The sequence below is a fragment of the Vulpes lagopus genome, chromosome 10 (assembly GCF_018345385.1).
Source record: "Vulpes lagopus strain Blue_001 chromosome 10, ASM1834538v1, whole genome shotgun sequence".
In the NCBI taxonomy this organism is placed as follows: Eukaryota; Metazoa; Chordata; class Mammalia; order Carnivora; family Canidae; genus Vulpes; species Vulpes lagopus.
In genome coordinates this window covers 39,593,090-39,614,200 of record NC_054833.1, presented here as the reverse complement: position 1 = coordinate 39,614,200, position 21,111 = coordinate 39,593,090, and the positions used below count along the sequence as shown (strand labels likewise).

General features: G+C 51.7%; 1 protein-coding gene across 5 annotated transcripts in view; it reads left to right on the top strand.

Moving 5' to 3' along the window:
- GRIK4 (glutamate ionotropic receptor kainate type subunit 4) overlaps window positions 1-21,111 on the top strand; it is a 424,573-nt gene that overhangs the window by 119,740 nt on the left and 283,722 nt on the right. For 3 of the 5 annotated variants that reach the window (XM_041769772.1, XM_041769768.1, XM_041769770.1), the window contains exon 3: window positions 9,334-9,465. In XM_041769772.1, the coding sequence (XP_041625706.1) occupies window positions 9,384-9,465 (82 nt within the window). In that variant the 5' untranslated portion in view covers window positions 9,334-9,383. Of the gene's footprint in view, window positions 1-3,854; window positions 3,961-9,333; window positions 9,466-10,146; window positions 10,214-21,111 lie in introns of those variants that run through there. The other 2 variants (XM_041769769.1, XM_041769771.1) reach the window with 2 other exon arrangements.

Below are 21,111 nucleotides of genomic sequence, written 5' to 3'. Positions count from 1 at the left end.
AGCCCCTGTCCTCCCCACACCCAGATAGATCCTGAGCAGGGAAGGGAGAGCTGTGTCTATCTGGAGGCAATTAACACGCTGTCCCTAAAAAGCGGTTTCTCTCTGTGTCTGTCCCCTGCTCACTCTCTATTCCTCTGTGGACACTCCTGCAAGGCCTCTCTGCTCTAAATGTGTTACCAACAGCTCCAGCACTGGGCAATTTTATTTCAAAGCCTCGGCTCATGTGGTCTCTGCTAGGCGTCCTCTCCCCCTGGGCCAAGCCTGGTGGCCTCAGATAAATGCCAGGGACGTTTTTTACCATCCTGAGCCAGCCTTGGCCTTCACATCCTACCCTGGGATCCTCTTCCCGCCTTCCCCAGCTCACTGAGACTGGTGATTAACTCCCCATCTTCTCACCTCTAACCACTTCCTTTGCATTGAAAGGGGATCGAGATGCAGTGGTCCCTCGCCTTGTCTGCGAGGGCCGCTGGGTCTAGTCCAAGGTTCACGGAGGCAGTTGGCTTTAGATGCAGAGCTGTATCCAGGAGCTGGGAGTGCCTAATGGGGGAGACTGGACATAAATACAGCAGATCAAGAAGATGTTTCGGCTTCCCACCCTCGTGGATGCCTCGCCATTTCTGAAACGCGCTACGCTGGCTGCCACCTGAGGCCTCTGGGTCTCCTCCGTGTTGTTCCTCTGTCTGGGATCTTCTTCTCCCTGTTCACTGTGTCCCCTTTGAGAGACCTGGCCAACTCAAGTCAAACCTTTGTCCTCAGGGAAGCCTTCCCTTCTGGCCACGTGAGGTCCCCCTGCCATACGCTCTGTAGCATCCTGCGCTTTTCCTTCATTGTCTGTAGCTATGGCATCTGGTTACCTGGATGTGGGATTAATATCCCTCCCCTGACTGTATGCTCCAGGGCCTGGACAGGGCCTGCTAGTAGGCACTCAGTAAAAATATTTGTTGAATAAATAAAATATAAATCTTGTAGTGCTATTGAGTATGTTTATATGCTTTGGCCAGCCTAGAGGAAAGGAACAATATACACCATTGTGCTTAGAAAGCACTTCACTCATCTGCAAAGTAATGCTCCACTCATTTTCTCATTTGGTTTTCTTAGCAACCCTGCAAGGGAGATGGTAGGAGTATAATTTCCCCATTTTACAGAAGAGAGGTTAAGAGATGAGTCCAAGATCAGCTCTCCACCTCCAATCCCTGATTTTTTTTTTTTTTTCTCCTCTGCTAGGCTGGATCTGAGTAAGGAAGGAAGACTGATTTCAGGGAAAACTTCTGGGATGGGCTTGACTTGGAGCAGCATTCTGGGGATGAGAGGGCTGTGCATTAATATTTGCTGGAGGCATGGGAGGCAGTCTTGTTGGGCGAAGAAGCAGATGCGGTTTGGGATACATGCGTATGGGGCTGGAGGGAGCCCTGAACAAGGGTGGAGAGAGGAAAGAAAGGAAGTTCACATTGATCCTATTACAGCCAAAACCTATTGCAACAACTTTTCAAGGGAGGTGCCATTGTTGCCCATGGTTTACATTCGTGGAAATGGAGCTCTTAAGTAACCAGTTTAAGGACACATAGTGGCATCTGGGATTAGAAATCAAGTATGTCTGCTCAGGCCCCTGGTGAGGGGCCACTCTTTTGAAGTGGATTGAGGGCTTCAGTCTGAAATCTACACGGGGAGGTGGCTTGGAGGGGAGAAGAGACTGGTTATTCCTTACGTTTTGCTCATTAGTGTCTGAGGATGGGGGACAGCTACCCCTAGACACATGCCCGCGGTGCTAGCCGATGCCTGGGGATGCTGTGCCGCCTGAATACCCTTCCCTAATATCAGGCCTGGGCTGGGGCCAGCTACTGCTCTTCAGTTTATCCTGACGAGTCAGACCAGGTCCAACTCCCAAGCCAATGCAAGTGTTGGCTAACCTGCCACATTGTAACTCATCACTAACGCCTGGGCGCATCTCCTGGTGGTAAATCCTAACAATTGAGGACACCTGGGCTGATCATTTTGCCAAGGGACATACTCAGACTCATTTCTCTTTGCTTGCTTCCTCCGATGTGAAAAATGTGCAAATGGGCCCTAGATCTGCTTGGATTTAACTCCTCTTTTTCAACATCATGATAATCATTGTAATCTCAGCCCAACATTTCTTCAAGTGCCAATTGTGTGCCATGTTCTGGGATGCAGAGAGAAGGGATGTATAGAGAAGAGTGAGGAAGAACAGGTCTTGGAGCCGGTGGCCTGGTACTCCCGTTGGCCAGCCAGGTGACCTTAGGAGGTGTCATTCAACCTGTGCACCTTTAGTTTCCACATCTACAGGTGGAGAAGGTGAGAGAATCTGCCTCACAGGGCTCTTCTGAGGAGCGCTGTGGCTGAAATAGTCCTTTTTATGTAATAAGTATATATTCAGTAAATGTAAGCATGAAGTATAATTTCTAGAACTGTGGAATTACACCATTATCTGGGCCAATTCCCTCATTTTTACAGAATAAGAAACTGTGGCTCAGAGGAGTATCTCCCAGAGCCAGTGAACACCCAGGTCCCTGCCTCCTGGGACAGGCCTGGGTCCCGGCATCACACTACTTTCCAGAGAGAGAATACTTACCTGTCCTGCCCAGCAGCATCAGGTTCCAAAGTTTAATTCTCCCCCAAGGGGACCACAGAGTCGGAGGCGGCCCTACTCCCTTGCTCTGGCCACCCTGTCACCCTGCGTACTCTGTCCAAGCTGCTGGCTGCGCTGGAAGTGTCCTCCAGTTGGGGGGTTCAGAACAGCAGAGAAGCCCAAATCCATTTGTCTTGAGGAGCCCGGAGCATCATGAGGAGTAATCAGGATCTTGTTGCTCACAGACGAGAGAAAACCTGTAATTAATCTGGCTGCCCCTCTGATTTCCTCTGTCATCCCTGCCACCAAACACCGTCTGGCGGCTGTCGGCTTCCTCTCAGACCCACCCTGGAAAATCACGATTAATGGTGTAACAGCCCAGTGAGGATGAGAGAGAGACTGGCAGAGGGACTGCTGACAAATCAGGAGAGGGGAGGCCACTTAGCACAGCTGGGCCAGGGGTCCAGGCAGCATGCTCAGGGCCTGAACACAGTGGGCTGGCGGCGGGCTGTGCTGTCTCTGTGTTGCACCGGTGCCAGTTGGGGATCTACACTTACTGAGCTTCTGAGTGATACGGGCACTATAGCAGAGTGTGTCAGGAAGATATGTGCACAAAAGAGATGTTCCCCTGCTTCCCGGGAGCCTATGGCCTGGTCGTGGAGAGAAGATGGAATTTAAGCACAGGGTTAAATGGCCACTCGCTCATGCAAGGCTTGAGCAAGGGGTGTTTGTGGTCCCAGGGAGCCGGGCGCTGTTCCTGGTGCTGAACGCCCAGCAGTGAGTAAGGGGAGGAAGGGCCTGCCCTCAGGGCGCCAGAAATCCAAGTAGAAGCACGGAAGTGAGCCAGAGATGTCTGGACACATTTGGGATCCTCTGGCTTGGGGAAGCTGACCTGTCCTGAGATTCTGAAAAAAAAAAAATAAAGAAAGAAAAAGAAAAAGAAAATTAGGTTATCCTTCTGGAACAAATGGGGACAAGTGGTTTTTGGTGTTTGGATGAGGAAATGCCCTGGGCAGGTAAGCAGTAGGGCCAGGGTGGGGCCATGGCACATCCTCTCAGAGCTCACGGGGCGGTGTGTAGTCAGACACTGCCCTGCGGACGGTGAGGGCTGGAGCTTCCCAGGACAGCCTGTGCCCCAGAGAAGTGGGGTCTGGGTTGTAGGTTCCTTGTGGGCAAGGGCTCCCAATGTCAGTCACGGTCTGCTTCACGCTGCCAGAGCCTTTTCCCACGTATGTTATCTGACTGGATTCTTTCATTATTTCCACAGATATTTTTTGAGTGCCTACTATGTGCCAGCCTGTGCTAGGCATTGGAGACACAGGTGGAAAATTGCAGCTTGTTACCCGCTCTCCTGGTGCTCATCACCCTGTGAGGTAGGCATTGCTACTCCTGTGTTACTGATGAAGAGGTGGGCTTTGAGGGGGTAGGCCGCCTGAGAGTGTTCCCTCAGTGAGGTCCGGAGCCACACCCAGCCTGGCCTCCATCCCGGGGTGGCCACAGCAGCAGAGCTGTCCCCACGCTGTCTGGAGCAGTGTCCTCAATGACCCAGGAAAGGGCTGCATTTTGACTGTTAGCCTTCCAAGTTCCCCAAAGTCCAGGAGTGAGGCCCAGCTCTGGTTAGGTGGAGACAGAGACCCTCAGACATCCTGCTCTGAACTTAAATTCTGCTAGAAAAGAGCAGTACATGCTTGCTTCCCCCTCCATGCTGTGATCCCTCCTTGCCCAGATCCACACCATGATGTCCACTTGGATTGTTTGTTGTAACCACAGCAGATACACAAAATGTACAAGTCAAATGGGAATTTATTTCATACTTGTGTACGCTTAGTCTTTTTTTAAATGACCCCTTTATATTTTTAACTAAATTACCGCCAACACGGGGCTCAAACCCATGACCCCAAGACCAAAAGTCATGTGCTTTACTGACTGAGCCAGCCAGAGCACCCCGGCCCATGCCTTTTTTTTTTTTCTTAAAGATTTTATTTATTTGAAAAAGAGAGAGTAGGAGCAGTGGGGAGGGGCAGAGGGAAAGGGAGAAGCAGATTCCCTGCTGAGCAGGGAGCCCCACCTCCATCCCAGGACCTGAGATCATGACCTGAGTCGAAGGCAGATGCTTAACTGACCAAGCCACCCAGGTGCCATCAATCCACTTTTAATGCCATCTGTTCATTTATTCATTTGTCCAGTATTAATAGAGAACCTACTATGTGCCAAATAGCATGCTAGATGCTTGTCACAGTCCCTCCTATCACTTTTGATGGTTCTGTGGGAAGACAGCATCCTTGTAGCAGGTTGTGTGCCTTAAGGACAAATATTTCAGGTGTGGTGGCAACATATGGGGAAGGAATCACAGAGCCTCAGAGGGGAGATAATGCAGTGAGCCTGTAGAAAACTGTTTCCAGGCCATCAGGGGTTGAGACCACATCCCACCTGGAAGTTCACACAGAAGTGGCATATTGGGGAAGTCAGGGCTTAAGCTCTGGTGGAGTGTCAGGTGCAGTGGGCTGGATGGTCTGGACAGGTGAGTAGGAGCCAAATCATGAAGGGTTTGCCTGTTGGAGTGAGGAGCGCCCTTGATCCCTGAGGCAGCAGAGAGCTAGGCGAGACTGGGCCTAGGTGTGTCATTATCATGTTTGCATTTTAGCAAGAATCCCTGCCACCCGGCTGCTATGGCCAGGGTCCAGGTCATGGCTGATAGACATCTGGACAAGGGTGGGATGGAGGTGGGAGTTCGTGGTGATGCAGAGACAGTCATGGTGTTTAGGAGGCAGAGCTGTTGGGATGTGGCGACTGATCAGAGTAGGGTGTGGGGAAGGAACAATCTGGGGCGACTTCAGCTTTCAGGGTCGGGTGATGAGTAGGGTGTGGTGCTGCCTTCCAAGAAGGAGGGTGTAGGAGAAGCAGCAGGTGGGTGCGGTGGAGAGGTTATCTTTTGCCTGGAAACTAACCCCTCCCCATCTTCTGTCCCACCAAACCCCCTTCCCTCCTGGGGTTAGTTTTCCATGTGTCTGAAGTGCTCTGCAACATCCAGAGAATGGTGGGAGACGGCTGTATTGTGCAAGAACACTGGGCATGGGCTGCTCATTTAGAAGCCACACCATGCGGGTGGTGAGGAGCCACAGCAGGAGGGAAAACTCCCCAAGGTGGGACAGGGTTAGTGGGAAGGGGGCCTTGGTGCTGTATCTCCCGGATAATTTCTTTTCCCTCCCTAAATTATTTAAATAGTTTTAGTTGATAAAAGCTGCCCTTTTTGATTCTAAGACCAGATTCATCTAAACATTAAAATGAAAACAAGACCTCAGATTTCTTTGTGCTTTCTTATGATAAAGAATCTGAAAGCTTCATCTTCCTGCTCCTCTGTGTAAACAGTGAAGCTATACAAGGAAAGCCTGTGGAATCAGAGACCTGGCTGTCCCTGGCTTCGCCTCGTGACAGCTGTGTGACCTTGAGGTAGGCACTTCACCTTTCACAGGCTCAGCTTCCTCAGCTGTAATAGAGCTTGTCTCGTGGATTAAATAAGAAGGAGACCGTGGAAAGAATTTTGCAAACCAGCGAGGCTTACAATCATGTAACACCATGGTTCTCTGTATTCCTGTAAGGTTTGGAAGGGGATTATTGCTCATCTTTATGCCCTGGGTTATACGGTCGAGGCCCCAGAGCAGCCCAGGACCTCCATCACCATAGTGCATGCATGCGATCTCCAGGGTCAACTAGGCTTTAGGGCCGTGAACGACAAGAGTCAGGCCTGCACGAACTGAGTGTAGTTGTGTCATCAAATAGAATTTATACAGGCTAATCTGACACCTATTTAGCAGTCTGAATAATAATTACCGTGCGACGTGCTGATCGGGCATAAATGGAAGGCATTTGACATAAATGATTATAGTTAGTATTGCTTTTATATAGCCTAACCAGATTTTTACAGTTCTTTCCTCTTTGACAGCGGATTCATTTATCCATTCAACAAATATTTCTTGAGGCTGTAAAATATGCCAGGTCCTGTTCTGGGCCCCATGGAGACAGACGAACAAGATTTCTGCCCCCTTGCCCCACCTCCTTTGTTTGAGCTTGCATTCCAGTGGGGAGATAATCACTGAACAATCGACTTTATCTGTAATGAGTAAGAATGTCAAGCTTCTCTTGAGACTGTGTTTGCTGTCATCTATCCTTGCACCAACACCTACGAAGGAAAGGACAGAGATTCTGGGCCTGATCGGCCAGCAGCACAGTTGCCTTTGTGCTAGTCCTTTACCTTTTGTCAACTCTGACTCCTGATTCCGGGTAATTGCTTGAGGCCTTCTGCTCATCGAACAAGTATGTACTGTGCATCTGTTGTGTATAAGTACAGCAGCACACTGGCAACTGTCCTTGGCCTTGAGGAGTCCACACTGATCTCCCATGTGGACACCCAAAGGCAGCAGAAGTGGGAGGAAAGTGCTGTTAGAGTCACTGTGGCCTGCTGTCGTGGCATATACAGAGGCTCCAGACTTTGGCAAATGGCAGGAGGGCAACAGGCCGATGGAATCAGGTGTGCTCAGGAAGCTGCCAGGTGCTGGGTGTGGCTGGAACATTAAGGGTGTGGCGCTGGGGAGCATCATTAAATGAAGACCTACTAAAGTATGCAACACACACACAGGAAAGTGAATATAAGAAACAGGACATCGCCAGCACCCTCCAGAAGACCCCACATGTTCCCTTCTAGTCACTGCCTGCCCTCAAGAATAAACCACCTGCTGGGCTACTAACAATTTTTTGTACTTTTTTATAGAAAGAATCGTAGTAAATGTGTTCTTCTGTGCCTGGTTTCTTTGCTCACATTATGTTTATGAGGTTCATCCAGACAGTTACATGTAGTTGTTAAGTATTTTTATTTCCATGTAACTTTGTTGTGTGACACATAGTATTTCTCCATTCCGCTGCTGAACATCTGGGTAGTTTCCAGTTTGGGGAAATGCAAAGTGCCACTATGAATATTCTGATACATCTAATGCCTCTGAGCACATACTTGTACATTCTGTTGGAAGTACACTTATTGTGGGGTTCCTGGGTCCCTAAGATCTATGTAAAGCTCTGGGTTTTGAGGCCAAAGAGACCAATTTTTCAAAAACAGTTATATCAATTCACGCTCACGTTGACACTGTACGAGAGTTCAGTTGTTCCATGTCCTTGTCAACACTTGATATTGTCTTTTTAAAAAAGTCATTCTGGGAAGCCCTGATGGCTCAGCGATTTAGTGCTGCCTTCAACCCAGGACGTGATCCTGGAGACCCGGGATCGAGTCCCACGTGGGGCTCCCTGCATGGAGCCTGCTTCTCCCTCTGCCTGTGTCTCTGCCCCTCTCTCTCTCTATGTCTCTCATGAATAAATAAATAAATCCTTAAAAAAAAGTCATTCTGGTCGGTGTATAGTAGTATCCTTTTTTAAAAAAAGATTTTATTTATTTTAGAGAGATAGGCAGAGACATAGGCAGAGGGAGAAGGAGGCCCCATGCAAGGAGCCCGATGTGGGACTCAATCCCAGGACCCCAGGATCACGTCCTGAGCCAAAGGCAGATGCTCAACTGCTGAGCCACTCAGGTGCCCCTGGTCAGTGGTATCTCATTGTGGTTTGAAATTGCATTTCCTGGTGCCCAGGGTACCTGAGACTCTTTTCACATGTTTATAGGCTTTTGGACATAGTTCCTAGCAGAGTGTCTGTTCTAGTCTCTTGCCCATTTTTCTTTGGATTCTCTGTCCAGGGGGTGGGAGGAGGAAACATCTTAATACTCCTTTCTAACCAGGGGGGACTCAGGATTAGCATATCCAGGTGTTTACCAGCCCCACCTGACCCACTGATGGGGTGCAGACTCTGTTCCTAGGGTGTCAGAGGTCTCAGGAATGGGACAGCTCCCATACTCCTGGGGGGAGGCAGTCCCCTCCAAGGCTCTGGTTTGTCATCAGAGGTCGATTGGCCTCAGGAGGAAGGGGGTTTGGTGGACAGAAGATGGGGAGGGGTTAGTTTCCAGCAGGTGGCAGGGGCAGATGTGGAAATCAGCTGATGCCCTGGTATGTGTGGTTCTGTCCTCAGTATTTGCTAAGAATAGACCTTTCTCATCTGGGCCAGGGAGGGACTGACGGTGTCCAGCCCATCCTTTAGGCCGGGGCTGAGCACAGCTGCTTTCCTCATGTTATCTTGGGCCGCAGTTCAGCTCCACCACCTGAGTGTTGTCATGCTCATTTTACCTGTGAGGGAACGGAGTTGAGTGGTGGAGAGAAGTCCTCCTGAAGTCCACCTCGCTAGCATGTGGAGGAGCAGAACTTGAACCCAGCTCCTTCCCCACGTCACTCCCCAGCGAGGGGGTACATGTGGCGTGTCCCTGGGCAGTGGCACCACCTTGCCACCTCTTCCTCTTCTGCTCACTCATGGCTCTTGTTTCTTAAGAGCAGATAAAGGTTTTCATCCCCGATTAGACATCTAAAAACAGTGGAGCCCCTTCCATCATTCGGCCACAGTTACTCCCATGTGCCCCCAATTTGATTTGAGGGGTGGGAGTTAGAACCTGAGCCTTCTGTGGGCCTGGCCTAGGGAGGAAGAGCGGAGGCCCCAGGCTGGCCAGCAGTGCTCCCGCAGGCACTACCAGCAGCTCTGCAGGGGACCGTGGGCCCCTCCCCACGGAGGCCCCGGCCTGGTAGCTCTGGTCACAGGGCCTGGTGGGTGGCTACCTCTTGGGGGCAGAGGACTCACGCGCTCCCACCGCTCTCTCACAGAGTTATGTCATGCCCAGACCAGCAGAGGGCTCCATGAGGATTTATAGAAGATGCCCCGCGTCTCGGCGCCTTTGGTGCTGCTTCCCGCGTGGCTCGTGATGGTCGCCTGCAGCCCGCACTCCTTGAGGATCGGTAAGTGCTGCTCGTATGGCACCCTGGGGGCAGCCCAGAGCTGGCTCCTGTCCCCTTCTTACCCCAGGTGTCCCCGGGGGACATCTGGTCCTGCCCTGTGCCCTCCCTGGGTACAGCTGGGCTCGCAGTGGTGGGTAGGGGCTGGCGGGGCTGGGGGTGAAGGTGCACTGCCCCCTTGTGAGAATAAAGATGCTGCGTCCCTGTTACAGTCTGTGACTTACTCAGCCGGGCACACTAAGGTGCAGCTGTCAGGTGAAGGAGGAGGATGGGAATGGCCGTGGGGGTTCTAAATCCAAGGCTGGAAATTAGGGCAGAGATCACCTCTCCTCTCCTCCGATCAATCCAAGAAGGCTTCCTGGAGAGTGTGCCTCAGATAGGGAGTGTGCTTGGTGCCCCTGGCCGGCTGCTTGGCAGGGCCCTTGACTTGGTGTGTCTCCGGGACTGCTGGTTCAAGGCCACGTGGATGACACATGCTCTCTCCCCGGCCCTGCTGCTGTGGGGGTGCCCACTCTAGGCGTGGGCAGGCAGTGTGGCTACCTACCCTGTCAGCAGCAGCCTGGTTCCTGGAGCAAGGCCTTGCTCCCCAGGGAATGGGAGTGCCTGGGACGTCCAGTGCCTCTTCTTCCCCAGGACCCTGCAGGGCTCGTTAATGGCAGGCTGAGGCACTGCTAACCTGGGTTGTAGAGACACGGCCCCAGCTGCAGGGAGAAACATAGGCCATCAGATGATGGCCCAACACTGATGTGAGGTATCAGGGACTGGGGGATTGCGTGTATATGGGGGTGGGGGTCAGTGCAGACAGATGGGGGGGGGCGTGCAAAGCAGTGAGAAGCCTAGGCAGGTGGGCCTTTGGTCCTAAGAGGGCTGGTTGAACAGTAGGACCCCTGGGGCATGGCTAAGCAACAGCCCTAGAAGGACTCAAACCTAGGCAGGTTTTACGGACAGGTACCCATCTGGTGCCCCTCTTCCTAGACTGGGGTGGGGAGCCAGGTGGGGGGGGGGCGGAGTGAGTACTGCCAAAGGCAAGATCCTAAATCTAAATTTGAATCTGAAAGCGTTAGAGCTGATTGAGAAGGAAGGTATCTCGATGCCAAGTCCCAGGGAATTGGCTTAAAGCTGTAGAATTCCTCCGGTTGCAATCAGGATGGGTCCTGAGTCCCGGAGGCCGGCCTGCTGGTGGTGGTCAGGAGGCCGAGGGTGGGCAGAGGCAAGTCGGAGGCGGAGACCCTGGCTAGGCCACGCACCGCGGCCCAGAGGCCGAGCTGCGGGTCTCTGGGCTGCCTGTGTGAACTTGCGGGCACACCTCTCCATGCATATGCAGCAGCGGCTGATTGGAATCAGAAATGCAGACAGGTGACTTCGTTCTTCCCCTCACCCTGCCCTCGGCTCACCGCTCCGCATGCTTAGAGAAAAGGAATTAAAAACAAAATCTTCCTCCCTCTTCCCCATTCACTGCTGCCGAAAACTTCAAAACCTAATTTAATTCTGCTTAGCAGCAATGCAAAACGGTTCGTATCCTTAAGATGCTTAATTTATAAGATGCCTACAGTTATTCAGCGTTTGCTGCAAGGTTTTCTCCCCCTCTAAATGAGTGGATAAAGCGGTAACCCATCAATTTCCATTTGTCGCTAATGGGAAGCGGAAAGGGATTGAGCCAGAAACAGCAGCGCCTCACGGCCTTGGCTCTCCTGACACTTGTTCCCCGGGAGGGAAGCAGAAAAACTGGAGCTGACAGTTCCCTCTCTTGGCTGCTACGCTGACAATAGAAGGCTTCAAAGGGACCCCCTCCTGCCCCCGGACCCACTCCGGGAGCATTGCTTGTCCGGTTCTGTCAAGATGCTGTTGGCCCTCTGTTTTGGTTCACGCCGGGCCACTTGCAGCCGATTTCCAGCCAGGCGCCCTGCTGGCTGGCAAGGTCAAACCGGGCCTGATCTCCCGCCGAGGCCAGGAAGCAGAGTTAAGCCAACAAAGGGAAAGAAAAGAAAAGGAAAACCAAGCCCGGCAATGCCAGAACCCATTTTCCTGTCTCCTTGGTTATCCTGGGAGCCAGGAGCTCTCTCAAGTCTCCCAAACCTAATGGACGGAAAGGTGCTAATTACTGTGGACTCCAGAGGGGATCTGGAGTGGAGCAGGGATGGGAAGAGAAGTAGGTCAAGAAAACAAGTAGCTGAGCTTGGCAGCAGGCAGCCTTGAGTGCGAAGGGCCAGGCCAGCGCTGGTGCTGCTGGCGTCTCCAGCGTCCTCCAGGGGCGCCTGGGGAGGGAGGGGAGGGATGCTGCTCCTCCTCCTTCCCAGGGCTCACTTCTCCCTGCATTTGGTGCTTTCCGGGGTTCCTTCCAAACCCCTCAGCCTCAGGATGCATAGCTGTAAGAGCGAGGCTGCAGAAAGGGATGGGGAATCTCAGAGATGAATTGTCCCGCCTGCTTCATCCTCAGCCTGCTTGTCTGCTCGTGACAATATGGATGTTTGTAAAGGGGCGGCCAAACCCATTACCCTGCCTGGGGACCGCTGTTTTTCATTCAAGTGAGGCACGGGGTGGGAGATACAGCCAAATTGTCTATTACAGTGCCCAGTGTTTACCCCCCGAATGAGATTTTGGGTAAGAGAAAGGGATTTTATTTATGACTACGAGGCTGCCCACATAAATTCCCCAAACTCTCTCACATATGTCAGCCCCCTTCAGTCATTTATCTTCTGGAAATGTCTTTTGATTTTGCTTCTGTCCCTTGAGGTTCTCTGAGTGATGACTATGGGATCCACAGTTAATAAATGCTCCGAGAAGACCCCACCGCATCTCTCCCCCTGCCCTTTGAGGGCTCAGCATCCTATCTCAGAGCCCTAAAGGATTCTGAGGTTCCCATTCCCCATGCAGCTTATTTCACACATGAGGAAGGAGGCCCCAAGGGGACATCGCGAGTAGGTGGCCGGGCTGGTGGCAGCCCACGCTAGAGCCCTGTCTCCTTGACTCCTCTTGCACTGCTTGCTTCGCCGCCCACCAGCGGGCTCCTCTGGCCACTGGGAAAGCAGATTCGCCATCAGCAGGGTTGTCGCTGGTGTTTTTTTTCCCCCAGCCTGTTCCTGACATTAGCAAATGTTACCCTTGCCCTGAACACGTGAAGCCTCAATAAGTATTTGTCAGCTTTCTAGACTGTCCCCTGTTACTCTTTCCTTGGCCCCAGTCACAGCCACACTGAACCACTGTTACCCAATATACCAGGAAGGTTTACTCTGGGCTTTACGCATCCCCCTCCTGTGCCTGGAGCTGTGCTTCCCAGCCTGGAAAACTGCTACCACTACTCTTCCTCTTCCCATCTCCTCTTCCTCCTTGGAAAGCTACTACCACTGCTACCCCTTCCTCTCCTCCTCCATCACGGTTCTCCCAGGCTTAGATAGCTCTTCCTCCGTCAAGTCCTTCCTCAGGATTTCCTGTCCTTCCTGGGGGAGAAATCCTCTCTTTCCTGCCCCTTTGCCCATTCCCTGGTACTTCACGCGTATTCCGGCACCTACTGGGGTGTGCTCTAGTTATTTTTCCCACCAGACTCTGAACTCCAGGGGTTGATTGACCACCTGACATACTTCGTGTATGCAAACGTATCGCTCAGACTCAGTGGACGGGATGTGTGGAGGATCCATGGCCCCTTGCAAGACCTGGTTCCCCAAGAACATGTTTGGTATCCTTGTTTTAAAGTACTGTCTTCTGGTCTTGCATCTGCTCAAGGAGGTAGGCTTACTGGAAGAACGGGAAGAGGAAAGAGAAAAAGGAGGAGAAAATGTGCTTCTATTTTCTTTCTTTATTATTATCTTTTAGATTTATATGTTTATTTATTCATGAGAGAGACAGCAAGAGAGGGAGAGACACAGGCAAAGGGCAAAGCAGGACTTGAGTTCCTCGAGGGGAACCCAATGCAGGACTCAATCCCAAGACCCTGGGATCATGTCCTGAGCCAAAGGCAGATGCTCAACCGCTGAGCCACCCAGATGTCCCCTGTCTTTCTTTTTTTTTTTTTTTTTATGATAGAGAGAGAGAGAGAGAGAGAGGCAGAGACACAGGCAGAGGGAGAAGCAGGCTCCATGCACCGGGAGCCCGATGTGGGATTCGATCCCGGGTCTCCAGGATCGCGCCCTGGGCCAAAGGCAGGCGCCAAACTGCTGCGCCACCCAGGGATCCCGTCCCCTGTCTTTCTTATTTAGAACAGATAACAAGAATGGGCTGAGGATCCCGATGGGGTTCTACTGCAGATTTTGGCTAAGAGGATAAATACGGTGATTCAGTTATCCATTCATCAATTCACCCAGCAGGTGTCTGTTGAGTGCTCTGTGCCAAGCACTGAGGGTATGGGGGCACAGTAGTAATCACCAGAGTACCTCCCACTCGGAAAGGCCTTCCTCTCTGCTAGGCGCTGTGCTGGTTATCTCACGTCTATCAGGCAATCCTCACATCAGAATTAATGACCTGATGTTAAAGATGAAGGGGTGAAGGCTCGGGGAGTTTAAATAACTCCTCCAAGGTCACGGAGATACTGAAATTTGAACCTGTTTCCAAAGCCATCTCTTTCTACTCTACTCCAGTGCAGCTGGTACACCCTGGAGACCTTAGGGATTTCCCATTATCAGAGCCGTCACATTAACTATACCGTGTTCCACTGGGTAAAGGAATTGACGGATGGAGTCTTTGCCTTGGTAGTCTCTAGCTTTTCATTGGTTCCTTTACCTGTAAACAATTTCCCAAGGCCACAGAGAAAGTCCACCTGATAGATGTGGAAACTGAGGCCTGGGGACCTGAGAGGCTTGCTCATGGTGGCACAGAAGTCCCGATGAGCGTGGGTGGCACCAGACGCATCCGCAAGTTATGGGAGCGATTGCCTCTCTTTTTGTTTAAAGTTTCCCTGGGTGGTAAAGCAGCAAGAGCCTGGATTTATTTGACACACTGCCTTACTAGGACACCCAGGCACTTTACAACGACCATTTTTTACTTGTTTGGTTCCCCCAATGAGCTCTAAGTCCTGTAGGGAGAACGTTAAACATAGAACATTCCAATGTTAGAAAAATGCAGATTATAAGAGAACTGGGGGAGGTAAGGAGGGAGCGTAGAAAACACTGTTGTTGTTTTTTTCATCCTGTTCTGCTGTGTATTAAATATATCTGACACACCAAGATCCAGATCTACCAGCTGAATTCTGTGCCTTGCCAAGTATTCACCATGGGTTTTTTTTTTTTTTGAGGAGTGGGCTCCCCTTAATGATGTTACCACGTGACGTGATTTATGGAATTTTGATGGCCACGTAACTTTTCATCGTTCTTCCAAATTGACTCACCCGGATAGGCAATCAATTGGTCTTTTACATTAGTGACAAATAGAAATTGATGACTTTCCCCTTCATCTGTCATCTAGAGCAGGAATATGAAAGACTTCTGGGGCACAGATCTGTCCCCTGCTGAACACCTTTGGGGGTCTGTGTCTTTCTTATGATTCCTAGGATTCCTGGGTCTCCACGACACCTGCCCCAGAGCACTGCCTACCAGCTGTTTGCTAGATGCATGATCTGAGGATAGCTTTTGGGTCTTGAGCTTGACCCGTCTGTTTTCAGGTTTCTCTCTCCCACATATTGGTTGGTACTCAGAAACACCAAGCAGTGTTGTTTAACGATAAGTGTACGATGTATGTAATTCGGAGAGTAAATATTTTACCAAAAAATGAAGAAGCCTGTGTGTATGTGTGTGTGTGTACGTGTCTACATGCAGATGTGCCTGCCCAAGGCTGTCTCTCCCTGCTTCCCACCTCACCCCTGCTGCCATATCTGTAGTGGGGTGGAGGGAGCCTTAGCTGTGTTTAGAAGGCATCCAGGCCAGGGTGCTGTGTGGGGTCGCTCTGCCCACGATGCCATCATTTGCCTTTACCTGCAGCTTGTCTTCTTCTAAGAGCACCACACAGGATGCTTTCAGGAAGTTTAAATTCTCTCTCAACCTTTCCAGAACCTTTTTGTGAAGTGCAGCTTCAGGCCATAGTCTCTTCTGCGAAGTGAGGATTGATTTCGGTCCAGGTGGGCTTCAGGTTACTGATAAGAAAGACCAGGGTCCCCCTAAGGTGAAGTAAGTCAGCAAAGGGACCCTCTGGCTGTGCCACAGCTCCTGACCCTCAGCTGCCTGGAGACATCTGTGCCATGGTTTGCAGCGTGTAACATGTTCTTGTTCTTCCACACGTGTTAGTTCAGTTTCCCTAACAACCTGCAAGGCAGGTAGGGGTAAGGATATCTTCTGGAAGAGGGTCCTGAGGTTCACAGAATTTGTGACTTGCCCTGGCTCATCCACAGGGTGGGGGGTGGTGGTGGCCTCAAAGGGAGGAGAGAAGAGGAGAGGACATGTCCCAGGTGGCGGCAGAGGGGTTCTGGTGGGCAGAGTTGGAGCACAGCCAAGGTGACAGAGTCCCGAATAGCCTATTGGTGGTACATTCTCGATGGGTGGGACTGGAAGCCACCAGAGGTCGGAGTGCCAACACCCAAGGCCTCACAAAATCAGGCTGAGCTAAAGCGAATAGGCAAGTAACAGTAGCAAACATTGTGTTTTCTTCAACATGTCGTGGATGATCTCTGGGAGGAAATTGGGAAAGGTCCCAGGAGCAGGGGTATCAGAGCAAAAGGATGGGGTTATTGTTCCCCCACTAAAAGTTCTAGATAACAGCTGATTTTCAGATTAATTTGGGTGTGCAACTGCCTGTGTTCACATGTGCTAGAGTGGCCTGGTCTCCCCTGGGCTCTCATTTTGGCCCTCCCCACGTGTGGGGGTCTGGTGGCAGCTGCTACTCTGTTGGATGAAGCCCCGCCTGGCAGAGATGCACGTGGCTTGAGAGGACAGCCATAATGGCATCCCGTCAGACTTCCAAAAAACCTGTCTCCAGTCCTGTGAGATGGTTTACAGAAGTCTTGAAACAGGGAGTGACTCATTAGCAAGATCTATTTTTCTTTCCCCCGTGGTGGTTTGGGGTATGTGTGGGGAAGGTGGAAATCATGGAGAGAAATTTGGATTTGATGTAAAAAAAAAAAAAAAAAACTTATGAGACAGATGGGATGAGCCATTCTGGGGACTGAGGCACCCACAGCTGGAGGTGGCCACAGATTAGGTTGGACAGGGATTCCAGCATCAAAGGTGGGGGGTTGGACCTGTTACCACTAAGGCCACTTTGAACCTGGGATTCTGTGAGAGGAGACTTTGGCCTTTGGTCTGTTCTCATACTCGCAGAGGGAGACATTCCATTATCCTGTGTCCTCATTAACAACCGTTAATAAGGTTTTAGAATGGAGGCAGCCATCTGCTTAACTTAAGCCCTGACCCCATTTGGCCCCAGTTGCTTGGGCGAGCCAGATAAGACATGAAGCCTTTACTGATTCTTTTTACTTGTCAGTGTAGACCTGTCTGTGTGTTTCCTTTCTCCTTGTGGCCACTGATAGGGGAATTAGGGGAGCACAGGTGATGGTGGGAGCTGCTGCTAGACCTCACCCGAGTGCCTGAGTGTTTGTGTGAGTGAGCTTGAGTGGGTGGGATACACCTGCGTGCACCGTGAGAGCCCACACGTCCCACACCCAGCCTTGCGGTTTGGCTCCATATCTCCTTGACGGGGCCTGACCCTCGGGTGCTGGGGAGCACTGGACAGTGAGCACCCCTGTGTCTCCTTGCGTGTTTCTTCCCATCGAGCTGAGTCATGGGGCCCAGCTATCATGGTGGCGGGCTTGGTGAGGCCCGTTAAAGCCCACACTGATGAAGAGGGTCGCGGAGAGGGAAGAGAGCCCAGACCAGTGGAGGCTCAGCATGTACCTCTGTTGGCACGCCCAGGCAGATGTACCACCATGCTGGACTCAGGAGGCATTTCTGCCCTGATTGGGGCTTTCTAGAGCTGAGATTCTATTAGCAGAACCCTTCTCAGACGAGAGGTTCACCATTCTGAAACTCTCTACTGCAGAGGCAGACATTAGCCACATCCTCTCAGATCCCCTCATTCTGTCTGTGTTCCTCCCGGGGATGAGTGGCCATCTGTGGCGGCCCGGGAGAGGGTCCCTCAGGGGTCTCCTCGTCTCGGCCCCTTCCACCCAGGCTTTCCCAGGTGTCTTCCATGGCTGATTCCAAGCTGATCGGCGTCTAGAGGGAAAGAATAAAAACCCATTTGTTCTGGGTAGCACTGGGCTTGGCCCTGGAAGGCTCCAGCATCGTGTAGGGGTTGATGTCAGAGCATGGGCTCTAGCCAGACGGCCCAGGTTTGAATCTGAGCTCCACTCTTTATTAGTCGTATGACCTCAGGCAAGAACTTGATTTCTCAGTGCTTTAATTTCTTTATCCATAACGTGGGGTAACAGCAGTCCCCACCTCAGGCTTTCATGAGAGTTCAATACGTCACCACAGAGAGAGCCCTTAGATCCGCAGCAGGCATGTAGCAAGTGCCGCGAGAATGATAGCTGTGATTTTGAGGAGCACTTATGGGTCACCCTGTCTCTGTCCCCTCCCCGGGGCCCCCTTCTGCCTTCCTCCACCAAATGCTGTCTTTCCTCTTTTTTTCTAAACCCTGCTTTAAATTCATCTCTGTCTGGGAGCTGAGACTCCGCACCTGATTGGGAAAGCTCTTGCTTCCAGAATCCTCAGAGTGCAAGTCGTGTGCATGTTTGTGCGTGCATTGCGCCGCGTTCATTGATGCATGCCCACCTGTTCCTTATTTGAATTCCATCTACCCTGTAAGCCTAAGAGCTTCCTGAGAGATGGAACTCTGTCTTCTCTACCCTCAGGGTGGGCTTTTTTTCACATTGGGGTGATGGTCCTAGGTCCTGGCTAAGGGATCTGAAAGGTCTCCCGTCTTAAAAACGTCCCCAGCCCCACATCCCTCTTCAGCAAACCCCCTGTTTCTCTCCTTCCCTTTACACACAAACTCTGCTCAAAGCTGTCTCCATTCCCTGTCCTCTCTCGTCCTATCAGTAGGACTCCCTCCTGTCAGAACGTTGCCCCAACTGTGATGCCCACTGGGCTGCATCCGGGTCGTCGGTCCTCAGGCCTCAACTTACCAGCAGCATTGACATAGCCTCGCACTCCCTCTCCCTTGAAACATTTCTCACTCTGGGCGTCTGGTTATGTTCCATTTTGCTTCTTGCCCTGCCCCACTGGCTGCTCCCTCCCAGCCTCCTCTGCTGCTTCCTCCTCCTCTTCCTGACCTCTGGATACGGAGGCGCCCCAGGGTTCTATCCTTATACACCTCTCTCCACACCCACTCCTTAGTGATGTCATTCGGTCTCAGGGCTTTACGTGCTTATGGCTCATCTCCTCTCATCTCCAGCTCCAACCTCTCCCATAACGCCAGGCTTCTGCGCCTACTCACCATCCCCACGTGGATGTCTGAGAGTGACTCCAACGTGACATATCCAAAATCCAGGTGTGGCTGTCTCCCTCTGAGCCTGCTGCTCCTACTGTCTCCCCCAGTTCATAAATGGGAATGCCATTCCATCTATTTGGACTCAGATGCCAGCCTTTGGAGTCACACTTGATCCTGTCTTTCTCTGACATCCCACAGACTCTCCACCCGAAAATCCTATTTGCTCTACCTCCCAGCCATACCCAGAGCCCAGCCACTTCTTACCACTTCACAGTTTCTTTCCTGTCCAAGGCAGTATTATCTTGCACCTGGTTTCTCTGCTCCCGCTCGCTCAATCACTTTTGTTCCTCAAAGTGGCAGCAAGAATGATTATTTCAAAATGTGAGTTGAATCACGTCAGTTCACCTCCCCAGTGCCCTCTTGTCTCAGAGTAAAAGAAAACACCCCTACGGTGTCCCACAAGACCCTCCATGGTCTGCCCCACTGTTGTGTCACCTTTCCATCCCTTCCCTTACCGCTCTGCCTCGTGCTCGCTCCACACCAACCCTGACCCCACCAGTTACCTGGCTTTTCCTCAGACATGCCAAGTACACTGTCACCACAGGGCTTTTGCACTTGCTGTGCTCTCTGCCTAGCACACTCCTCACCTAGATACCTGCATGGTCCACTCTGTCACCTCTTGCAGGCCATGCCCTGCCCCCCAACACCCCACCCCCAACCCCTTGCTTGCTTGATTTTTTTCTAGAGCTCTTACCACCCCCTGACAAACTGATCCGAGTTGTTTCTCTCTGAGTCCTCTCCCATCAGGAAAAGCCCTTGGTTTTGTACTCTGCTGTTTCCCTGGCACATCAGACAGTGCTTGGTGTATTATAGAAAGTACTCACTGAATATCTACTGGGCAGATGAATGATGCAGCCCCAAAGGAGGTCCCAGCAGAGCTTCAGATTTGCAAGCCATTAGAAGCCAGAGACTGTGATGATCTCCCTTGGCACAGAAGCGGGTCTGAACAAATGCTCCTTGCTAGGGAGGGTGCAGTAGGCCCTGCTGGCTCCCTGTCCCTATGTTCTCTGGTCCCTGCAGCAAACACCAGGTTCTGGGGCCAATCTTGATCCTATTCTGAGGAAGTCCACGCCAGCAGTTAATGACTCAGCATCACAATGAACCTTGCTGCTGGTCTTCGTCCCCTTACATCCAAACAGCAGGCTGTTGACTTGTGATCATCCCCCACCTGGCTGCCACTGCAATGCCCAAGGTTCTGTGTTGTCAGCAAGTCTGAGCCTCCGTCTGTCATTCTGACTGCGCCCAAGCTTCCCTGTGCCTCTGTGGTCAGACCTTGCTTGTCTCCATCTTCCGAGAGCCTGGGGGCCTGAATCTGGATCCACGCTCTCAGCTGCGGCCCTGCCACCTGCTTCCAGCTTTTTCCTGGGGCTGCCAGTGTTGGCCAGGGTACCTGCCTGTTGTCTGCCAGCAGATGCTCCCGGTGCTCTACTCCGCCTGTCTGTTTGTACTTCGATTCATAAAATCTTGATGGTGGCAGGGACCCTGGTACAACCCGTTCCACTTTGAATAATGCCGACTATTGGTTTTTCTTACTCTGGAGCCCAGGTCTGTCTATCTGTGCTTTCCAGCTACTGTCCCAGCCTTAGCTGTCCCTCAAGAGCGTGCAGAGCAGGTCTCTGCTCTTCCAGTGATATCTCTGAAATCTGAGATGCCATCATTTCACAGCTCCTGGTGTCTCCTTTCTTCCAGAGATTCATCATCAGCGCCTTTGTTCCTTTCTTCTCAGCATCCTGAGAACCCTCCTCCAAATGGGTTTTCTCTTTTCTTCTTCGCAGTTAGTATGCAGCCCCCAAATCAGAGGCAAGCCCTCCCCCTTAACTGCTTCCAACTGAACACAAGCACCTGCTCCAGCCTGGTGGGGTCTGGTCTGTGGGTTCAAAGCCCCTGTTGGACCCATTCCCACCAAGCCCTGGCTGACCACTCTTTAGGTTAAGGAAAGCCCATCTAGGTCCCACCTATGCCTGTGAAATCCTCCCTTCCCCCCTTTGGCTCTTCCCATGCTGGGCTTTGCTCTTAGCACCCAGAGCTGATGGCACTCTTTGAGTGCCTTGCAGCAGAATGCCCCAGTGTCACCTGGAGCAGGTGACACTGGGGCATCCTTAACCTGTGTTAAAGAGCCCAGCGCTGGAGATTCATTACGTTGTGACCCCTGTGGCTTCTCCCAAGAAGTGCTTTTTCCCCATCCTTTCTAGTGCATGGTCTTTCAAGCAGGGAGTGACACAGGCAGGGGAGGGAATGCCA